We start from the raw sequence: 18,888 nt of genomic DNA on the forward strand, positions 1-18,888 counted from the left end.
AGTTGGCGGTGCACATGTTTAGCAAATCAAGCAATCGACCGAAATCTGCAGGACACTTTACTAACCGGATTTCGATTACGTTGCGCGATTTTGATCAGACTTTGCACAGACTCGTTAGTCCAGCCAAAATGTACCTCCATAAAACCAGCCTAGTTCGTCAAGGGTTAAAACTTGACTTTTGTAGTCAGCTAACTCTCTTGCCTCGAGGAGATGGTGAATCGCCTAAACTGTTTCCTATTTAGATCTATGCATAAAGAGTCAGAAAGATGACAAACTGTCCACAAGACTTTTTGATAAGAGGGGGGATATTCCAGTCGTCAAAGGGGCCGCATTTCTACGAGTGTGCAGAATTGCAGAAACCTTTGATGTGTGTTCGATTTGCCTTGATTATGTTCCAAGGTATGTCACCATACCCATGCTCATAGGTGGTAAAAGTCTAAGAAGTATAAAATAACTGAGACATATAAACTTGAACTTGTTTATAATTTATGACATGAACAATAACCTTACATGAACATCACCAGGGGGGTTAAGATCTGCAACATCAGGGTATGTTACAGGAGTGCAATGATTCAGTTAGGGAAATTATGGGCACAGTTTCAAAATAAAAACGAAACTTTTAAGGCCCCCCTGCCGAAATTGACAATGCAAGTCTTTCGCCTCGATGTCAACTGTATTAAGTAGAATCACTAGGTTGTTGTTATTGTGCAGCAACGTACGTCACATAAAACATTATCAAACAAATACAAAATGTAATTATGTTTGTAAAAGTAATTTTCCGAATTGCTAATGTAATGTCTTCGTTGTTCGGCTCATACTTGGAAAAATATTGTTTTACAACAATGTCAAAATCATGCCGTAAGTGAGGTCGGACGACGTGCAAATGAACTTGTCCCAACAAACAATCAACGGAAACTGTGACCAGTGCGAACTGAATGATAAATACATCCTTTCCACCAAATCATGTTGACAAACAGGTCAATAGACTCCCTCGATCTCGAACTCCTCAATCTCGACTCCTGTCAAGCATGGACATAACAGTCTCTCATGACGCGGGAAAACTGAAATAATTTTTTCTATTAGCACTTAACATGACAGATGCGCCGACGCCCAAGAAACATATTTTAAGCTTTGATGATGTGTCCGTGATGGAGGGAGTCTTATGCACACAGACATGACGCACGGAACTAAATCACAGATACTGATCTTTAACACGTCATATCAAAGATCTTCACACGCGTGCATAGTGAGAATCACTACCTGTACCTAGGATATCTAAACAATAGATTCTAGCAGTATATAGTGTGTGCTAGTCCTGAGTTTTCGAACGCCTCAGTTCCTTTGTTGGCTTGTCGTGACCTTCGACTCCCATGGCGGTTTGCATCTTCGCAAGTTGGCTTTCTATTAGTCGCAGTCGTCGACACACTTGATTTTGTGATACCAACATGGCGTCCACGACGCCGTTGACCCGCGTCATCACTTGACTGATCTCAATCAAACTGATTGAAGTGCCGTCTATCTCGGCCAGTGACGCGCGAGCCAGTCTCATCGTGCGCACAGCGTTGCGTAATTTCCAATTAAGTAGAGTATAAGTTGATATAGCCGTGTTGAAATGCCGCCTTCTTATCCAGATTCTTATGATCAACTTCACAACGTCGGCTGCAGCGTTCTTACGTTTATTCTCCAGGTGTATCCTTGTTAAGAAATTGTAAACATAACGTTCCGATCGGCTTTGCTCCAAACGCCGCGCAATGACAGCCACTAACAAGGCGGTGGAGCCTAATCCCATTAGACCGGTCACCACAGCGATGAAACGTCCACAGTGGGTGCTTGGTGTAAGATCTCCGTACCCAACTGTCAGGAAAGTTATGGCGGACAGCCACATAGATTCTGTAAAGCTTGCGACCTGAGTTGTCTGGGTATAGTACAGTTCACATGTCCTCATTCCCCAGACACTCACTGTGTACATGGTTAACATTATAAAGGTTATTACCAACCCTGGGTGGTTGTTCATGGCGCACTTAAACACAAAGAATGGGTTTATTCTAACTGTACTCACAGCTCCAATACTCTGTGTAGAAGGATCTGTTAGAAGCCGACTATGCACCACCATAAACTTCCCGACAATATACAGCCGGAACATCATTAACACGGACAGAATGCCGTCAATACTGGAAGACGTTTTTATACCGTGTAAAGAGTCCATGCCGACTTTTATATCTCCTGGAAATGGGTGAACGGCGCATACAAGAAGTTCAGCTACCAACATGACCCACGTATATACCGGCGTGACGACGAGGGGGTCATCCACGCCACCATCCACCATCCTGATCTCCATCCCCGTATGGTAATACATGCATATGGCCACCAACAGTACCAGAGTAGAGATGGAGGTCAGAGACTTTAGCACTATAGACACAGCAGTACCTTTCTCGTACATATTGGAGTAGTACAGTTCATTTTCAATCACCATGAACAGGATCCCTGATATAGCCATCACAAATTTGATATCCACGAGCCATCTTCGTCTCTGGATCAGCTTCTTCCTCAACTCAAGCCTCGATCCCAGATTCCTCTCTCTCTTCTCTGTTTCCGGTCTCGGAGGACTCGTCGTACTGGACCTCGAGTTCTCTTCCATGTATTTGTAGCTGTTGGACTTGTCTGTGACCAGGGGAGTTGAAGGGCTGTCATCGTTCATGTCTATCTGGCGAATAGAAAACGTTACAGTACACATTGTCACAAAGGGCATCAAATACATTTAAAAACATGATTACAATTGTTTCCAAACCACTATTGTCAATACTTCTCTTGTGTATACACTACGTTATGGAGGAACGTAATGTGTCAACACCAGTGACGTGTTGAGGATGCCAAATCACCCAAGTATACCTCTCGAATGTTCAGCCTGGTTCGGCTTGGAGATAAAACACGGTGATTGGTGACTTACTCGCAAGACCAATGGTTGAATCAATGAGCCAGGAGAGCTATAAGATGATTAGGTAACGATCCGGGGATAAGGTTGTGGAGGACATAAATCTACAGATAATTCAGTGTGAGCCAGCGCCTACAGGAGGCGGCGCTTTAGGCAGGCGGCAAGGACGGGAAAAGAGTTAAGACAGATGGCGTTAATATACGTGACCTAACGGCCAACATTACAGGGTGCTGGTTCATAGGACGATGAGGAGATTATTCCTTTCAATGAACGAACGTGCTTGCTACTTAACCTACATAGTTAGTGAGTGTGATAGTGTATGAATAATGTTTATAAAGGCATTTATGTACTCGGTTAAAGTTCGCTAAAACAGGACTAAAATGAATTACATGATATCGGTCTTAGGGAGGATGCCGGGTACATGATCTAAAGGAAGGTTGTAGGGTGCACAGTCTAAGGGAAGGATCAATGTATAAATATATATATTTATATATACTGGAAGGTGCGAATGTGCATGATCTAAAGATAGTTGCGGGGTTTATGATCTAACGGATATGGGCAAGTTGCATGGTATCACGGAGGTGTTGGGGTTATAGGCAAAGTGCAAGAAACATGGTTTGAGGGAAGTTGTTGGGGTACGTGGTTATAGGCAAAGTGCAAGAAACATGGTCTAAGGGAAGTTGTTGGGGAACGTGGTTTTAGGCAAAGTGCAAGAAACATGGTCTGAGGGAAGGTGTTAGGGTACGTGGTTATAGGCAAAGTGCAAGAAACATGGTCTAAGGGAAGGTGTTGGGGTACGTGGTTATAGGCAAAGTGCAAGAAACATGGCCTGAGGGAAGTTGTTGGGGTACGTGGTTATAGGCAAAGTGCAAGAGACATGGCCTGAGGGAAGTGTTGGGGTACGTGGTTATAAGCAAAGTGCAAGAAACATGGTCTAAGGGAAGGTGTTGGGGTACGTGGTTATAGGCAAAGTGCAAGAAACATGGTCTGAGGGAAGGTGTTGGGGTACGTGGTTATAGGCAAAGTGCAAGAAACATGGTCTGAGGGAAGGTGTTGGGGTACGTGGTTATAGGCAAAGTGCGAGAAATTGACGCATCTATTCACAGGCCTATTTCAGCAAATCGCTTTAGTGCAAGTACTACTGATGTAAGTCCCGAGTTGAAGCAAAGCACACCCTCTCCAGATATTTAATGTGTACACATATCACCAGTAAGTGGCTGGTTGCAAGATGAGGGCAGCATCAAGTGCGACTACCAACATCTCACGAAACGACCAACGTCACCTCTGTCTGGCTTATGTCTTGACGGATTAAAAAGGCCGACTATAAAATACGGGGTTTTATTCCATATGATATATCGATGAATGAACAATAATTTGCGTTGTGTGATGTCCGACTGTCTTCTGGATAATAATATACATAGATGTTGTACTATGTAATTCTATGGCCAATTGTCGATCAGGTGAATGCTCTTAAGAAAACGTTGAATTACGCTGTCAGATTCACAGATGTATTTTGTGATAAGAAGGCGAATTGTCAGTCAGGTTTATATATGTTGTATCGCGTGGTAATAGTGCATATTGCCACCTAGATATATACACTCTTCAACAAAAGAAACGCTCAGGTACAGTCTTAGTAAATTTATTGTACTTAATAAAGTCGATATATTTAATTGAATATCATAGATACAAATATGAAATGTTGTCGTTGTACAAAGGCATTATAATCTGTTCATTGTCATGTCACATAAGGCCACAAGGTGACGCTGAACTCTCGTGTGACCACCCCGGGCAGCAATCACGGCTCTGCATCTCTTCGGCACTGACTGGATAAGTGTACGAATTCTGTCCTGCGGAATTCTGCGCCACTATGCTTGTAACGCGTTGCCCAGTTGAGGGAAAGTCTGCGGCGTGTTCTGACGTTGACGTACACGTCGATCGAGTTCATCCCAGAGGTGTTCGGTTGGAGTGAGATCTGGAGATCTCGACGGCCTGGGCAAGTGGTTGATGTTGGCATTATGAAGGCAGTCTACCGTGACACGAGCTGTGTGCGGTGGAGGTTTGTGCTGTTGAAACAGCTCTCTCTGGCGGTCAATGATTGGAAGAAGGTTCGGTTGAAGAATTTGATTCATGTAGCGATTTGCTGTCATATTTCCATAGATCTCCTGGTGTAGGATATGGCGCCCCACACTATGACACTACCGCCACCGAAATTGTCGAATTTACGTCCACAATGCGGGTCAAAACGCTCATTTCGACGACGATAAACACGTTGTCTTCCATCTCGCCGGTAAAAAGAAATCGTGATTCATCGCTAAACCACACTCTTCTCCAGTTTCTCAAATTACATGGCTGTAAGGTATGGCACCTACCAATCTCGTTAAAATAAGATCTTAGTTCTCGCTGTCGCTAAACAGCGATTTGGGGACATCCCATTACGGGTCACGTCAGAGCGACCTTTAATCCGACCAATCAAAGCGTCGCTTACCAGATCATGAAAGTGACAGTCGGAATGTGTTTTCTAATCATGCAACCTCGAAAACGTTAACACGGGGTATTCCGTACGACTGATTCCGTCAAAAGTATCGTCTATCTCTCGTTTCCGTGGGATAAACATTTGAACGGAGGAGGCGTTGCACTGTATGTGGGAAGTACATTCCGGAATTTTCGTTTGTTTAGTTTCCAAAATTCTAATCGAGAACTGTCTCAACATATTTTTCAAGCGTAGTCTTGAAAGGAAGCTGCTTTCCAATTGGCTGATGTCGACTTCTTGTTAGTCATTTCAGTGGTCGGATAAAGTTCGCGAAAGGTCGTTCTGACGTGATCCGTAATGGGATGTCCTCAGATCTATTTTTTAGCGGCAGCGAGAACTTAGATCTGAATTTAATGTGATTGGGTACCTATGCAAGCGTCGCTGTCGATGGATCTGTTGCAAAACAGGGACGATAGCTGGTCTTCTGGGTCGAATTCCAGCCTCGCGAAGATGATTCCTGACAGTCTGGTCCAATATCCTCCTCAAACCAGGGATGCGTCCTGCAGTGTCCGTAGCTGTGGCATTGCGATGACGTAGGTGGAACAGTCGAATGTAGCGATCCTGTGCAGGGGTGGTAACTCTTCGTCGGCCGGTTCTCGGATGATCTGCAGCGGAATGGAACTGTGTGTATCGGTCCCAAAGGCGGCAAATGGTGCTATGGTGGACGTTGAAGTGACGTGCAACAGAAGACAGCGATTCCCCTCTTTGGATACGTCCTATGGCGATGATCCGATCGGCAGCGATGAGTCTCGGCATTTTCGAACTTGAAAAATGTTGACAATTGAATGACAAATTATTAGCTATTGCTTGCCTTTTTATAGCAACTACCACGAGTTACGAATGCCATAACTTGCACGTACATTTTACTTTACTGTTTTACTCCATGACATGTTTGAACAAGTTTAAAAACAATGCCGTTTAAGACATTGCAATGGACAGTGGTTGCGTTTTGACGCACCGTTTGTCGAATATCAGGCCAATAACATTTTCCAATAACATATATCCAACTTATATACCGGATTTTTTGTGTAGTCAGTTTTACATGAACTACGAACTACATGTGAGCTTCTTTTTTTGAAGAGTGTATGTTCTGTTGTGCGATGGTATACTGTCAGTTCTTAGGAAGACACGATTATCAACTGCTTCTAAGAAAACATTGTACTGTGACAAAATTGACAAATACCAATGAGGTCCCGAGGTTTTAAAGAAAATTTTGAATTTGTGAGACAAAATGGTCAACTGTCAATCAGGTTTATATATTTTATAAGAAAACCTTGCATTGCGTAACAATTTGTCAATTATTAACCAGTTTTTTTTATGATTTCACAGAACAGCTTGCACTGTGTGACAAAGAATGACCAACTGTCAATCAGGTTCATACGTTTGGAAAATGTGATAAATGTGACAAAATAACCAACTGACAATCTGGTTTATGTATTTGTAAAGCCTATATTGCATTGCTTGACAAGATGGCCAACTGTCAATCATGTTTTGTAAGTTTTTACAAAAAAGCTGTCACCGTAGGACAGAATGGCCAACTGTCACTCAGGTTTATATATGTTGGCAGGTCAATCTTGCATCGTGTGGCAGAATGACCGTCAATGTGTTGTATGTTGTCTTACGAACACATTCAGTATCGTTTGACAAACGTGCCTACTGCCCTTGAGGTCCATATGATGATTTAAAGGAAAATCTTGTATTTGTGTGAAAAAGATATCCGATTGTCATCATGAAAGAGGTTGGAATATACGTTAAGTTCTGATTCTTTGTGAACCACGGAGTAAGAGTTAAACAAACGTTGCCTCTTCGTTGCGCCAACTTGCACCACAACAAGTTGATATTTGGTTATGTGCCAAATTTGTGAATATTGTATACCAGAATAGTTCATGGTGTGCTGGGAAAGAAAGTTGCCGCCAACCAAATAATATTCATCAACAGAATCCATACTGACATAATAACGTGTGCATGGCGACAGTTGGTTCTTCCATATACTCCGTGATACGTTACTCTTTAAAGAGATGTTGCAAATTCCAGAGCACCATAAACCATTATTGGATCTATTGGACACACACACGAGTAGATAGTTGTTAGCCAGATGTTGGAGATATAAAAGTAACTGTTATTATACAGGCATGGTTTAAGCCATATACCTTTTACTTTGAATATCGATTTTCATCTCGCGAGAGGCTATTTCAAGATGACGTGGGAGTCAAGAATGGCACACGAACATGTACAACTGTGCAAGGAGGGAGTAGTCTCCCGTCTCCTGATTACTGAGTGGCAATTTGATCGACGAAAACATCAATTTATACTTTATACTGATAATACTGCACCTTAACAACACATATTTTATATCGTGTGTATATTCTTGTTGTATCTCGTTTCATGGGTGGTCGGTCCAATCAAGGCGCTGGTAGTGGCTGCGCAGAGTTAGTCCCTTGGGCATGCCAGAAACCTTTGACAGTGGGTTCGAATCCTAGATTCGCCTTGCTCATGTTTCTAGGTTTGTCAGCATCTTACGTGGCAAACGTTTAAGACCTACAACACTTCAGATTTTCCGCCCACATCAAGTTGACAGGCCGAGATATGAATTAATACTGTTCAAAGCAGCGTAAAACGGTACTAATCATACTGGCCTCAAAGAATGGCATGTTTAAATCAATCATTTCTTGCGTACACTGTGTCTTGGTCCAGTTAATGGGATATACGTCTTTAGTGTACTAAACAGGGACCGGTATCAGCAGGAATGTAAAAGACTACGTCTGAATAATTTTGGGGTTTTGGGGGAAAGTTATTGAAAGTAATTTTCATATCAATAGACAATAAATCCAGCATATTTCAAGCCTTACCCTTGACCCTAAAACATTTTTATGACATTAGATTGGCCATTGCCTCATTTGTAGAGCCTAATACATGTTCATGCCTAGCCATTCCTGACCACCTTGTTTCATAAAAAGGTGGCACTTGGGTATTGTTAACCTGTAAGGATAACGGTTTAACAGCGAGTGTGTGGCATCATGCTAGTGTCAGTGGATTTGATAGCAACGGTTTTAGAAACATACAATTAAATGTTCACGATTTACCTTAACGATGTCATCCTAGAAATTGATTTCAATCTGTTTAACTCATGTGTCTGACATCCGATCAACGTGCTCCATCCACGTATTACTAATACATACAACACACTCACTGGCTAGGCGCCAAACTCCGACTTTCAAGACGTTTAAAGGTATATGTTAAGAATAAGGACAATGTAAAAATCGATCCTATTTATTCGTTTGTGTAATAAAGTCAGTTCTCATAACCGTCAAAGGATCAGGAACCACACCTTGTGTTCACGGTACGAGGTTAGTCACGGTATCTATTGATCAAGTGAGGTTGCTGAGCCAATAACTTTGAGTACACAAATGATGCGAGATGAGGAGATGAGAGACAAATAACAAACTTACCTTTCGGCATAACCTCAAGTCTTATATCCATGCCATGCCTCTTGGAGATCTTCACACGTAAAACCCGAGCTATGGAAGTCAAATGGTATCCATACCATGTAACTGTTGCTTCAGTTCCCGTAGCGGCACTCCAGCCCACGCTATAGTGATGGCGATTCCTTGACATCGATGTAGGCCCGCCTGTGACGGCACTCGTTGTACGGGCACCAGCTGTTGCGGTCAGGATCAATTATACACTAAGTACAAGCTTGTGCTGCTGGGGGCCGAACCGCGGGGGACTGCCCACCACCCCCTCCCAAGGAGGCTGATCGAGGACAGAGAGTAGTGATTTCTAATTAGCCTGAGAAGTGACCACCAGGTGACCCTCGGCTTCAGACAGCGTTAAATTCAATTTTGTTAACAATTGTTGTGCGTAATTCGGTAATGAAAGGATTCGTATATAGGTTACAGTTTGTTGAAAAAAAAGAAAATATACTGAACAACAAAAGTTCCTGTGACTTTGAAAAAGATTAATGCAAAGATGTTGTTTTTTACCAAATCTGAAACAATTTCGGTTTGCAACACATAAAAGACTGTTCAAGTGTTTAATTTACCATACTGACTTCAGAAAATGCGTGTTTTCATTAAAAAAAACATGAACATGACAAAATGTCAATTTACAAATTAATAGCGTGTGTGTCAACCTCTGGTTGCGATGAAAGCAACACATCTCATAGAATGGACCAGGCGTCGCACAAAGACCTGTGGGATATCTGTCCATATCTGCTGGAGCATGTTTAGAAGTTCCCGGAGTGTCTGTGGAACACGTGGTTGATGTCGAAAGCGCCGATGCATCTCATCCCACATGTGTTCGATTGGTGAGAGATCAGAGGAGAGAGCCGGACAGAAGATGACATTCAAGTTGTTTTGTTGAAGAGAATCCTGAACGTGTCGAGCAATATGAGGTCAGGCGTTGTCATGTTGAAAGGTAATGCCTGGGCCATGACGACGCAAAAACGGTAGAACAACAGGGCCGATGATCTCGTCGCGGTAGTGCTGTCCAGTGAGATTTCCCTCTACCACTATCAAACGGGTCCTCTGTCTTGCTGTAATCCCACCCCATACCATAACGCTGCCGCCCACGAACCGATCTTCTTCCATGACACAATGATTGACGTAACGTTCACCTCGACGTCGGTACACTCGAATCCGTCCATCGCTGTGGCTGAGGTGAAAACGAGACTCGTCAGTGAATAGAACTTGTCCCCACGGCATGGCCGTCCAGCATAGATGCTGTCTTCACCACTGTAGACGTGCTTGATGGTGGTTTCCTGTCAAAATGGGACGTCTGGCGGGTCTTCTGGCGACAATCCCTGCACATCTGAGGCGACGACGTACGGTTTATGAAGATATTCGTCGAAGGCCAGGGATGCTTCTTGCAGTCACTGCTGCTGGCTGGAATCGGTGTGTTGTTCGAATCCAGTTGTCTTGTCGATTACTGGTTACGCGTGGCCTGCCAATCCGAGGATGGTCTCTGACTGCATTTGTCTGTTGCCAACGTTGCCATGAACACCAAATGGTGTTTCTGTGGACGTTAGACTGTCTTGCAACATCACGTTGACTCGATCCTGCTTCAAGCATGCCAATGGCTCGCAGACGCTCATTTTCGGACAGGCTTGGCATTTCGTAATGTTGAATAATTGCGTAATTCTGTTGTTTTTCTAAGGGGTTGTCAGCACGATGCTAAACAATGCATATGGAATCCTGTTAACGCACATGTTTTTTATATCTATTCTTGGGTAGTGAAATGCATTGGGCTTGCATAAAAGTAAACCTTTGCATGGATTGCATGCTTTTCTGTAGCAGTTGCGTTTTTGTGACTTGATTCCATACATGTACTACAATATTGAAAACCAAACTTTACTTGTTTCAAAAATACACTAAAATATTGGTGTCACAGGAACTTTTGTTGTTGAGTATATCTATATATACGATGTTAATTGACATCGTATCAGCGTATCGCATGTATTTAGAACAATATAAAGGCTCTGATAGTTTAAATGTACTAATATGTAGTTATTACAAAGAGTGATTTTAATTAAATTCAACGTAGAGTGACACAAACGTAGGCGAGCGGGATGGGTTTAAGCGCCGCTTTGAAAATTATTTCAGTAATATGAACATGTGTCAGCTCAGGGAGAAAAGCTGTTTTACCACTTCGTCAAACCCACAAGCAGGTGAAATGAGAGACCAAGATGGCTTTTATCTCCACTACATCATTACCTATCTGAAGACCGCCTCCGTGGTCTAGTGGTAGAGTGTCCGCCCGGAGAGCGGAAGGTCCGGTGTTCGATCCCCGAATGCGTCATACCAAAAGACGTTAAAATATGGTACTTGTTGTTACCCTGTCTGGCGCTCGGCATTAAGGGGCTAAAACAAGGACTGGTTGGCTCGGAGTCAGTATACTGTGTCTGAGTGGGGTATTCATGTTAAACTGCGGCATGGTATCTCAGTGAGCTAGCACTATAAATCGGCATCAGTCCGGACTAGTACAAGCAGCCACACAAACACACGCACGTATATGCACGCCGCTATATAAGTGCAATAATCTTGGACGCAACGTTAAACCCCATTTCACCTCGCCTCACCTATCTGGAAGTGGACGGGCGAAGTCAATCTACAAAGCCCTCGTAAAATCTCTCTCCACACAGGAGCTTGATGTGTTTCTGTGAAGTATGGGCCTTACGGGATCACCAAGGATCATTCCGCCAATTATGATCCCATCGAAATAAAATACAGAGACCCAGAGGCCATATGGTCTCTAAGAAACCATTTATCCCCCAACTATTACTATCAAAACTGACTATCACACTGTCGAAATATCAAATGGGTACAGTTTGAAACATTTATGTTTCATACCCCAAACTAAACAGCAACAACATTTATAATGCCGATTGTCGAGGGTCCGCCCATTTGATAGACTGGCCTGGGATTTTTGTATGAAAGGAATATCTTTTCAATCAACATTTCAAGGGTCGAAAGGGGTTTAAACGTCGTGTTCAAGATATTGCACTTGTGTAACCTACGTGCATGCCCGCAATTAGCGACCAGAGTGGGACACGACCAGAACTGGGATAAACACCATAGAGAAGTAAATGTGTCGCATGAAACTATGTATTTAATTGACAAACAGTTAATAAGAGCAAAATCACCTCCACTTCTTGTATTTTTTAATTTTAACTCCGATTTGCAAAGTGCGTCAATGGCAGTGCTACTGACTCGATGGCGGCACACGGTAGCGAAATATAGCAGCGTATAAAAAGTGGTAAAGCGGAACTAAAGCGGAATAATCTCTATGTGTCTCTCTTTGTCCAAATTTAGGGATATGAGGTCCGTTGATTGCACCTGTCACAGTTGATGACCTTTGCCAAACCAAGCTCACATGGCAAGGAGACATAGTATATAGCCGTACATTCATGAGATATTATAAAAAAACCTCACACACGTGGACTCTTGCCAACACCTAAAAGGTTTCCCAGAGTTCAGTCTTCCGATGCTAACCTTCTTCTCTACTGGCATTGGTTCTCTTACCCAGTTGTCAGTTTCAGGTGCTCCTTGATTTCAGCATACCATTCATTGTCAATACCATTATGGTTCATACTTTCGCATATCTCTGTAATACAGATTTGTCATTATATAGGCCAGCCAGTATTGTCAAACCAAGCTGATAAGGAAATAGTCTCCTTAATCTTCTTTAGTTTGAAATAAGTCTTTCCACGTTGAATACTTGCCACCAAATGATGCTGAAGATGCAGCTTGTGCATTTACGGCCCTCAATATACCTGACTAAAACATTGCGAACGCCAAGTAATATTGTTTTTCTTCACGTGTACAAAAATGTGTAATTTTGCAAACGTGAGTAATAGTTGTGCATGAGAACAGGGCTTTAGTGGGTTTTTTCAGGTTCTTCTAACCAGCGGGGTTCAGTTATTACGAAGTATACGGCGTCAACAACTTTATTGGAGGTCCGACTTCTCTTGGAGGCCCGGTGTTTAGATCAAGTGTCTATTGGAGGTCCAACGTCTGTCGAAGGTCCAACTTCTCTTTGAAGAGCAATGTCTTTTGGAGGCCGGCGTCTTATGAAGAATAAGGTGTACTGGAGGCCGGCGTCTGGTGGAGGTCCGGCATCTATTACGGGAGATATGGTAGTCCTCTTCCTCGAGTCTGGACGTGAAAACCAAATGTTGAGTAAATGTAAGTTGATATTTATTTGTTCAACCCTGGATAATGTTTCACAGTCTGCCTTACCTTCGATGATGACGTAGTGCCACCGTACACGTTGCTGGTGGTCACATATGGTTTCACAGAATATGTGTGGGAACCACAATCGCAGAAGAGTTTTCACGCTATGGTGTCTTGGTCATTAGTCTGGCGCTACATGGCTTTGATAAATGTGACAGTGTGGACGCACCTGTACTGAATTCAGTTATTAATTGGGTAACTGGGACATTACGAAACCCGTCTCTGACCATGGGATGAGGGATGATGATTGTATGTTTCTATCAAAGTTCATGCAGCCCACGCGAATTCCGGGGAAGAATGTGTCCCCTGAGTTTCATGCTTGTCGTAAGAGCCTACTGAAGAATGTGGCCTGGCTAGGCTCGGTGACGTGAATGCGTGTCACCCGGACATGGATCGTATGGTATGGATCTATTGTAAGTAACTGAGACGCCAAGACATGGAGTCTAAACTGAAATTTACATACCTAATTTTTCGACACAGTAGTAAATTAAAAGTCAGCTATCAACATATCTCTAATATCGTGTGTAAGCCACAATCAGCATGAGTCCAAGCAACACAAAACTTTCCATAATCATAGTAATCCTTCTGATTTCGTCATTGTGAGATGCGTTGCCATTCTCTGTGCTGTCTCTGAGTGGTGGCTGCTGTCTCAGTCGAATCAGGCGGGCAAGATGCTCAATAGGTGACATGTCTGGACGTTCACGTTATTTAGGGTGAAGAGGTCCTGACAGAGGCGTGCAATGTGGCGTCTGGGGTTGTCCTGTTTGAAAAGGGTTCCCTGTGGCTGTTATTTTAGGATTGGGAGCACAACTGGTCTTAACACGTCATCCCTGTATATAAGAGCAGTTAGAATACCATTACTGATGACGAGTCTGGTTGTCTTATCGCCACATATTCCGCCCCATACCCCGACACTGCCACCTCCGTAAGGCTCACATTCTTGAATGCAACAACGCGCTGTGCGTTACCCTCTACGTCTGAATCCTTGCCCTGCCATCATTCTTGGATAGGCAGAACCTACTCTCGTCTCGAGAAGAGGGCCCTTCGCCAGTTGCGTAATTGCCAACGCTTAACTCGTAAAGTTCTTTGTAACCTTGCCTGACGGGTGTCTGATGTCGTTCCTATGCAAGGTCTGTGTGCTCTCTGACACCACATCCGTGAAGATCCGAGATTTTCATAAAAGGCCATCAACGGGATCGGGTGGTCAGACTCGGTTACTTGGTTGATGCATGTCATCGTACCCCAATTGCGTAGACCCATTCTCATGGTGTCAGTCACTGTCTTGTCTGGTTCAGACTCGATTATATACAGACCACTGTCACGTGGCTGGAATGTTGCTGGAGTGCGGCGTTAAACAACAAACAAACTAACTAAACGAACTCTGATACCACAGCTCGCAAACGTCCTAATACTGTCGGGGCGGTCGGGTAGCCTAGTGGTTAAAGCGTTCGCTCGTCACGCCGAAGACCCGGGTTCGATTCCCGACATGGGTACAATGTGTGAAGCCCATTTCTGGTGACCCCCGCCGTGATATTGCTGGAATATTGCTTTAAAAAAGCGGCGTAAAACCATACTCACTCACTCTTATTACTGTCTGTCGACTCGCGAGATTCACTAATGCCGAGGCAGCGGTGACGCCACCGTCAGAAAACAGGTACGCAAGTGCTACGTTCGCAGGTATCGGTCATTCAGCTGACTTGTGACATGTGGTACACCTGTCCCATTTGTGTGAACCAGATTCATCAACTAACCAACTGTAATTCTAGAGCAGCTGAAGGTTCTTGCAACATGGCTTTTGGATTCCCACATTAGGATGATACCAATTGCTCGCGTCATTTTGTAGTGTGTCTTGCCATTATTTTGGTCGGTTTCTACTGATGTGCATACTCTTCTGTAGTTCTGTGTGTGTGTGTGTGCGTATGTGTGTGTGTGTGCGCGAGTGTGTGCGTGCGTGTGTGTGTGTGCTTGTGCGTGTGTGTGCCTGTGTGTGTATTAGTGTGTGTGTGCGTGTGTGTGTGCGCGTGTGCCTGCCTTGTTTTAAAGCCTTCCCTCGTCACACCTAACACCCGAATTCCTTTCCCCAAAGGGTACAATGTATGAATTCATGTTTCCCCACTCGTGATATAACTGAATTGTTACTTAAATCAGCGAGAAACCTTACACAGTCAATCACTGGTATGAGCACGTCTATCAGGTGCATGTATGTTACAAAATGTGTCGATTCTGTAATATTATTTTAATAAGTTCTTAACTTGAACATCGGCCATGACACGACCTACGGTGATCCGTAACAAAATACCTGGTGTATCGCTTAACGACCTACGAAAGACGGTGTGAACTAAGACCCAGTACTGGTTATCTCCCTTGCATTGATAACATCTCCTGTTGTGACTTGTTTCTCGGGTTCCTGAAGGATTAAGAAGCACATGTAAAATATTTTTATCAACCATCTTCGACACGAATCAGTGAGTGTGTCGGGTTTACTTCGTCGCCGCTTTAACAGTATCAGTCATATCTTGGCGAGTAGCTCCTTGCAGGAAGACGGCCGGAAGTAATGCAGGTCCTAGACATTTGGCGTAGACCACGTGCACGGGTATAAACCTATATTCCCAATAGGGCTAAATAACAAGTGACCAACTCTGCAAAAAGACATTTACCACATTAGTGAAACTCACAAGAACTTGGTAAAGTGGTGATAAATCAAGAGATCCTGGTGGAAGTGATTAGGAACCTAGACCAGCTCGCTTTTTCGCGAACACCTGGTGTCATCGCTTTTTCTTTCTGTAATACAACAGACCTAAATGAAGCAAGTCTAGATTTTCCGGGGTCTGTTATCATCTGTAAATATAACTAGGAGTTATTTGATTCTATCAAAATTATATATTTTCAGAAACTTAGAGTTAGTCTAGGTCTTAACGATGACCAGTGGTGTTCTCTCCTACCCACAAATTCCTCCCCACACCATAACACACCCTCCACAATACGGCACGACCTCCTGAACGCAACATGCCGCCGTTCGTTCTGCTCTTCGGCATGAACCCGATGTTTGCCATCAGCTATGAACAGACAGAACCGGTTTTCATCAGTGAAGACGACCCTCTGCCAGCCCGGGCCCTTCTGAATCTCTGACGACGATGTTGGGCTGTCAATAACTGTCCTCTGTAAGTTTTGAAAGCTCTAACGTCTTGAGCCCTGTGACGTCTGGCCAATGTCTGTCGACTAACTATATGCCCTGTGGCATTCGTCGCTGATGACGTCACTGTCAGGAATCGATTTCGGAGATGCATGGTACGCAAGTACTGCTTTTCATTGGGCGTAGTTACCCTGGGTTTACCTATTCTTGGCCTATCTAATGTCTGCCCGGTCTGTCTGTAACGTTGTATCAGGTAAGTTACAGCAACACAAGAGCAACCAAAAGTTCTAGCAATGTGGCTTCCATCTGTATCATACCCAGTGCCCGCTCCCGTTTTTTAGGCGTCTGTCGTGACATATCTGTCGTGACATTTCTGTGATGTGTGTTTTTTTATCAGTGTGAGTGTCTGACATGCCGCCCGTATAATTTATATACACTTTTTGCACGTGTAGTTTCGGCTGCCCAAGCGACACGTGTTTTTCACTTTTTCGCATTTTCTAGAAAAGCATACCAAAAAAAACCAAACGTGCCGAGGACGTGTATCACTTTCTGCGTTGTTGTATTCGGACGATGTGTTTTGCATTGATTTTGTTTGAAATTGTGTTTTAGAATTGACCAGTACTGGGCTGCAGAGCTTTTCACTGATGAGTTGAGTTATTGTCGAGACTTTAGCATCAACGTTGTGATCCTCAAAATAAAGAAGTTGACATCCATATATTCTCTTCCTTATGTGTATCACTTCATATTGCCCTTCAAAGACCTATATATCAGGTGGTGGTTGCACTATTTTCCAACTTACTAATTTTCAATCTGAGAGCGTCTACTGAACCCAATTTTTGATTATTGGTGATTAACTACTTACTGTAGAAAATCTACATTAACCCCCCTTAATGTAATCTTCAGTTGCATACCTTGCAAATCAGCTGTTTTTGAAGTAATACTGTTTTCCATCAGATCTGCTTGGTAATTTAAATATAAATATATATATATATATATATATATATATATATATATATATATATATATATATATATATATATATATACTAAAACTGAAACATATGGAAATATATTTTTGATTTGAATTATTACTTACTTATTATTTTCAGCTGAGAATGATGGTCACTGTATCATATGTGATCAAGCAGGATGGGACGCTAACTTATCAACAGAGAGCTTCCTATCAATTATTTCTTTGTCGAAGAAAAGACAAGATGGATAACATGAACAACTGCTGCCTCTTTATTTTATGAACACTCTTTGAACAGCCTCAAGAAGACGTCATGGATGAAGATGGTGACAATCGTGAAGATGAAAATGATTCTGTGGGTAGTGGTTCTTTGTCATATATTGAACAGATTGCTAAAGATTTTTCAAGTCGTAAAATTCAATTTGATGACTTTGAAGAAACAGTGGATAACATTGTGGACAAAGTTGACAAAGAAAAAGCAAAACATCTACATTCAAGGAGATCAAAATTATGGATTCAATTCATGGAGTTTGTCTCAACAATGTGTATATTCATTAGGGCTGAAAGAACAGTTGATTGGCTCCTGCATTTGAAAGCTTCACAAGAAATGCTTCCCTGGTACCAAGTTTTGTCGTCTGTACATTCAAGATTTTGTAAATCCATGCCCCTGTCTTCACAAATCACTAGAGGGTGGTGGCATCTTTACAATTCATCGGAGTCAAAAGTTTTTCTTGAGTTGCACTTGGTCTGATATGGTGATAGAATAATGTCTCATGAGGTCAGGGAAGACATGAGGCGGTCTCACAAAGACAGTGCACAAGGACAGTGCACGGACAAGATCGCTTCTTTCAGCACACATTATGGCACAGTACACAGATGAGTTGAGAATGTTGACAAATGCAACATCAAATTCATTGAGTGATCACCATCGAGAACTAAATCCAGTAAGAATGAATCAACACTACATTGATATGAACAAATTCTTAGAGTTCCTACGAAGCCACAATCCATTTACTGGAGTCCAGTCTGAACTTTGTGACATTGCTACTTGTGTTATTGCTGATGACAGAGTCAATGTTGACAGAACAGTCAGAACAATCTCTAATAACAAACCATGTTTTTGGAGATGTTTCAATGGAGAAAAGTCAACAAGTGGTGACATTTGACATCATGAAACGTGCAGTAAGACTAACAAGTGGAGAAAAACTTTAGTTGTATCAGCGACTTCTAGCTATTGCCTCAACGACCACCATCCCCATCTGTGTTCAGCCACGAACTTTCATCTGTGGCACCTGCCTTGTTCCATGATGATGGTAGCATGTGACAATCAACGAAATCACAACTCACCAAATGCATAATGAAGATGACTTCAAATGTTGAAACTGATGTTCCATCTGTATCAACAGTCTATAATGGATGTGCATTACTTCAACAGTTAAAATGGCCAAAGTTTGGGACAATATTTGACGTCTGTGAAATATTCCTCTCTACGATTCATCGCAGGTCATCTACGAATCATAAGGTAATTGTTGTGTTCGACAGTTATGATGTAACAACAACAATTATCAAGAACAGAAGCGCAAAAAGCTCTCAA

The 18,888-nt window shown here is 42.8% G+C and overlaps 1 protein-coding gene across 3 annotated transcripts; it reads right to left on the reverse strand.

The window, feature by feature from the left end:
* Window positions 1-496: 496 nt before the first annotated feature.
* Window positions 497-9,077, reverse strand: LOC139449083 (small conductance calcium-activated potassium channel protein 2-like). 3 transcript variants are annotated; one of them, XM_071230549.1, is made up of 2 exons: window positions 8,912-9,077; window positions 497-2,700 (listed from the first exon to the last, which is right to left on the reverse strand). In XM_071230549.1, exons 1-2 carry the CDS (start codon window positions 9,075-9,077, stop codon window positions 1,310-1,312), a joined length of 1,557 nt encoding a protein of 518 aa, XP_071086650.1. In that variant the 3' UTR covers window positions 497-1,309. The 3 variants fall into 3 exon arrangements, with proteins under 3 accessions (XP_071086650.1, XP_071086669.1, XP_071086660.1); XM_071230568.1 differs by having other exon boundaries at window positions 497-2,704; window positions 8,912-8,991; XM_071230559.1 differs by lacking the exon at window positions 8,912-9,077 and adding an exon at window positions 8,546-8,649.
* Window positions 9,078-18,888: the final 9,811 nt, after the last annotated feature.

This window comes from Haliotis cracherodii, unplaced genomic scaffold (genome assembly GCF_022045235.1).
Source record: "Haliotis cracherodii isolate W230 unplaced genomic scaffold, xgHalCrac1.p SCAF_10, whole genome shotgun sequence".
Taxonomy (NCBI): domain Eukaryota; kingdom Metazoa; phylum Mollusca; class Gastropoda; order Lepetellida; family Haliotidae; genus Haliotis; species Haliotis cracherodii.

Coding starts and splice junctions, on each gene's coding strand:
- LOC139449083 (XM_071230549.1), bottom strand. CDS start 9,077: ATGTCAAGGAATCGCCATCACTATAGCGTGGGCTGGAGTGCCGCTACG. Junction 2,701..8,911: donor ACTTGAGGTTATGCCGAAAG/GTAAGTTTGTTA, acceptor TTCGCCAGATAG/ACATGAACGATGACAGCCCT.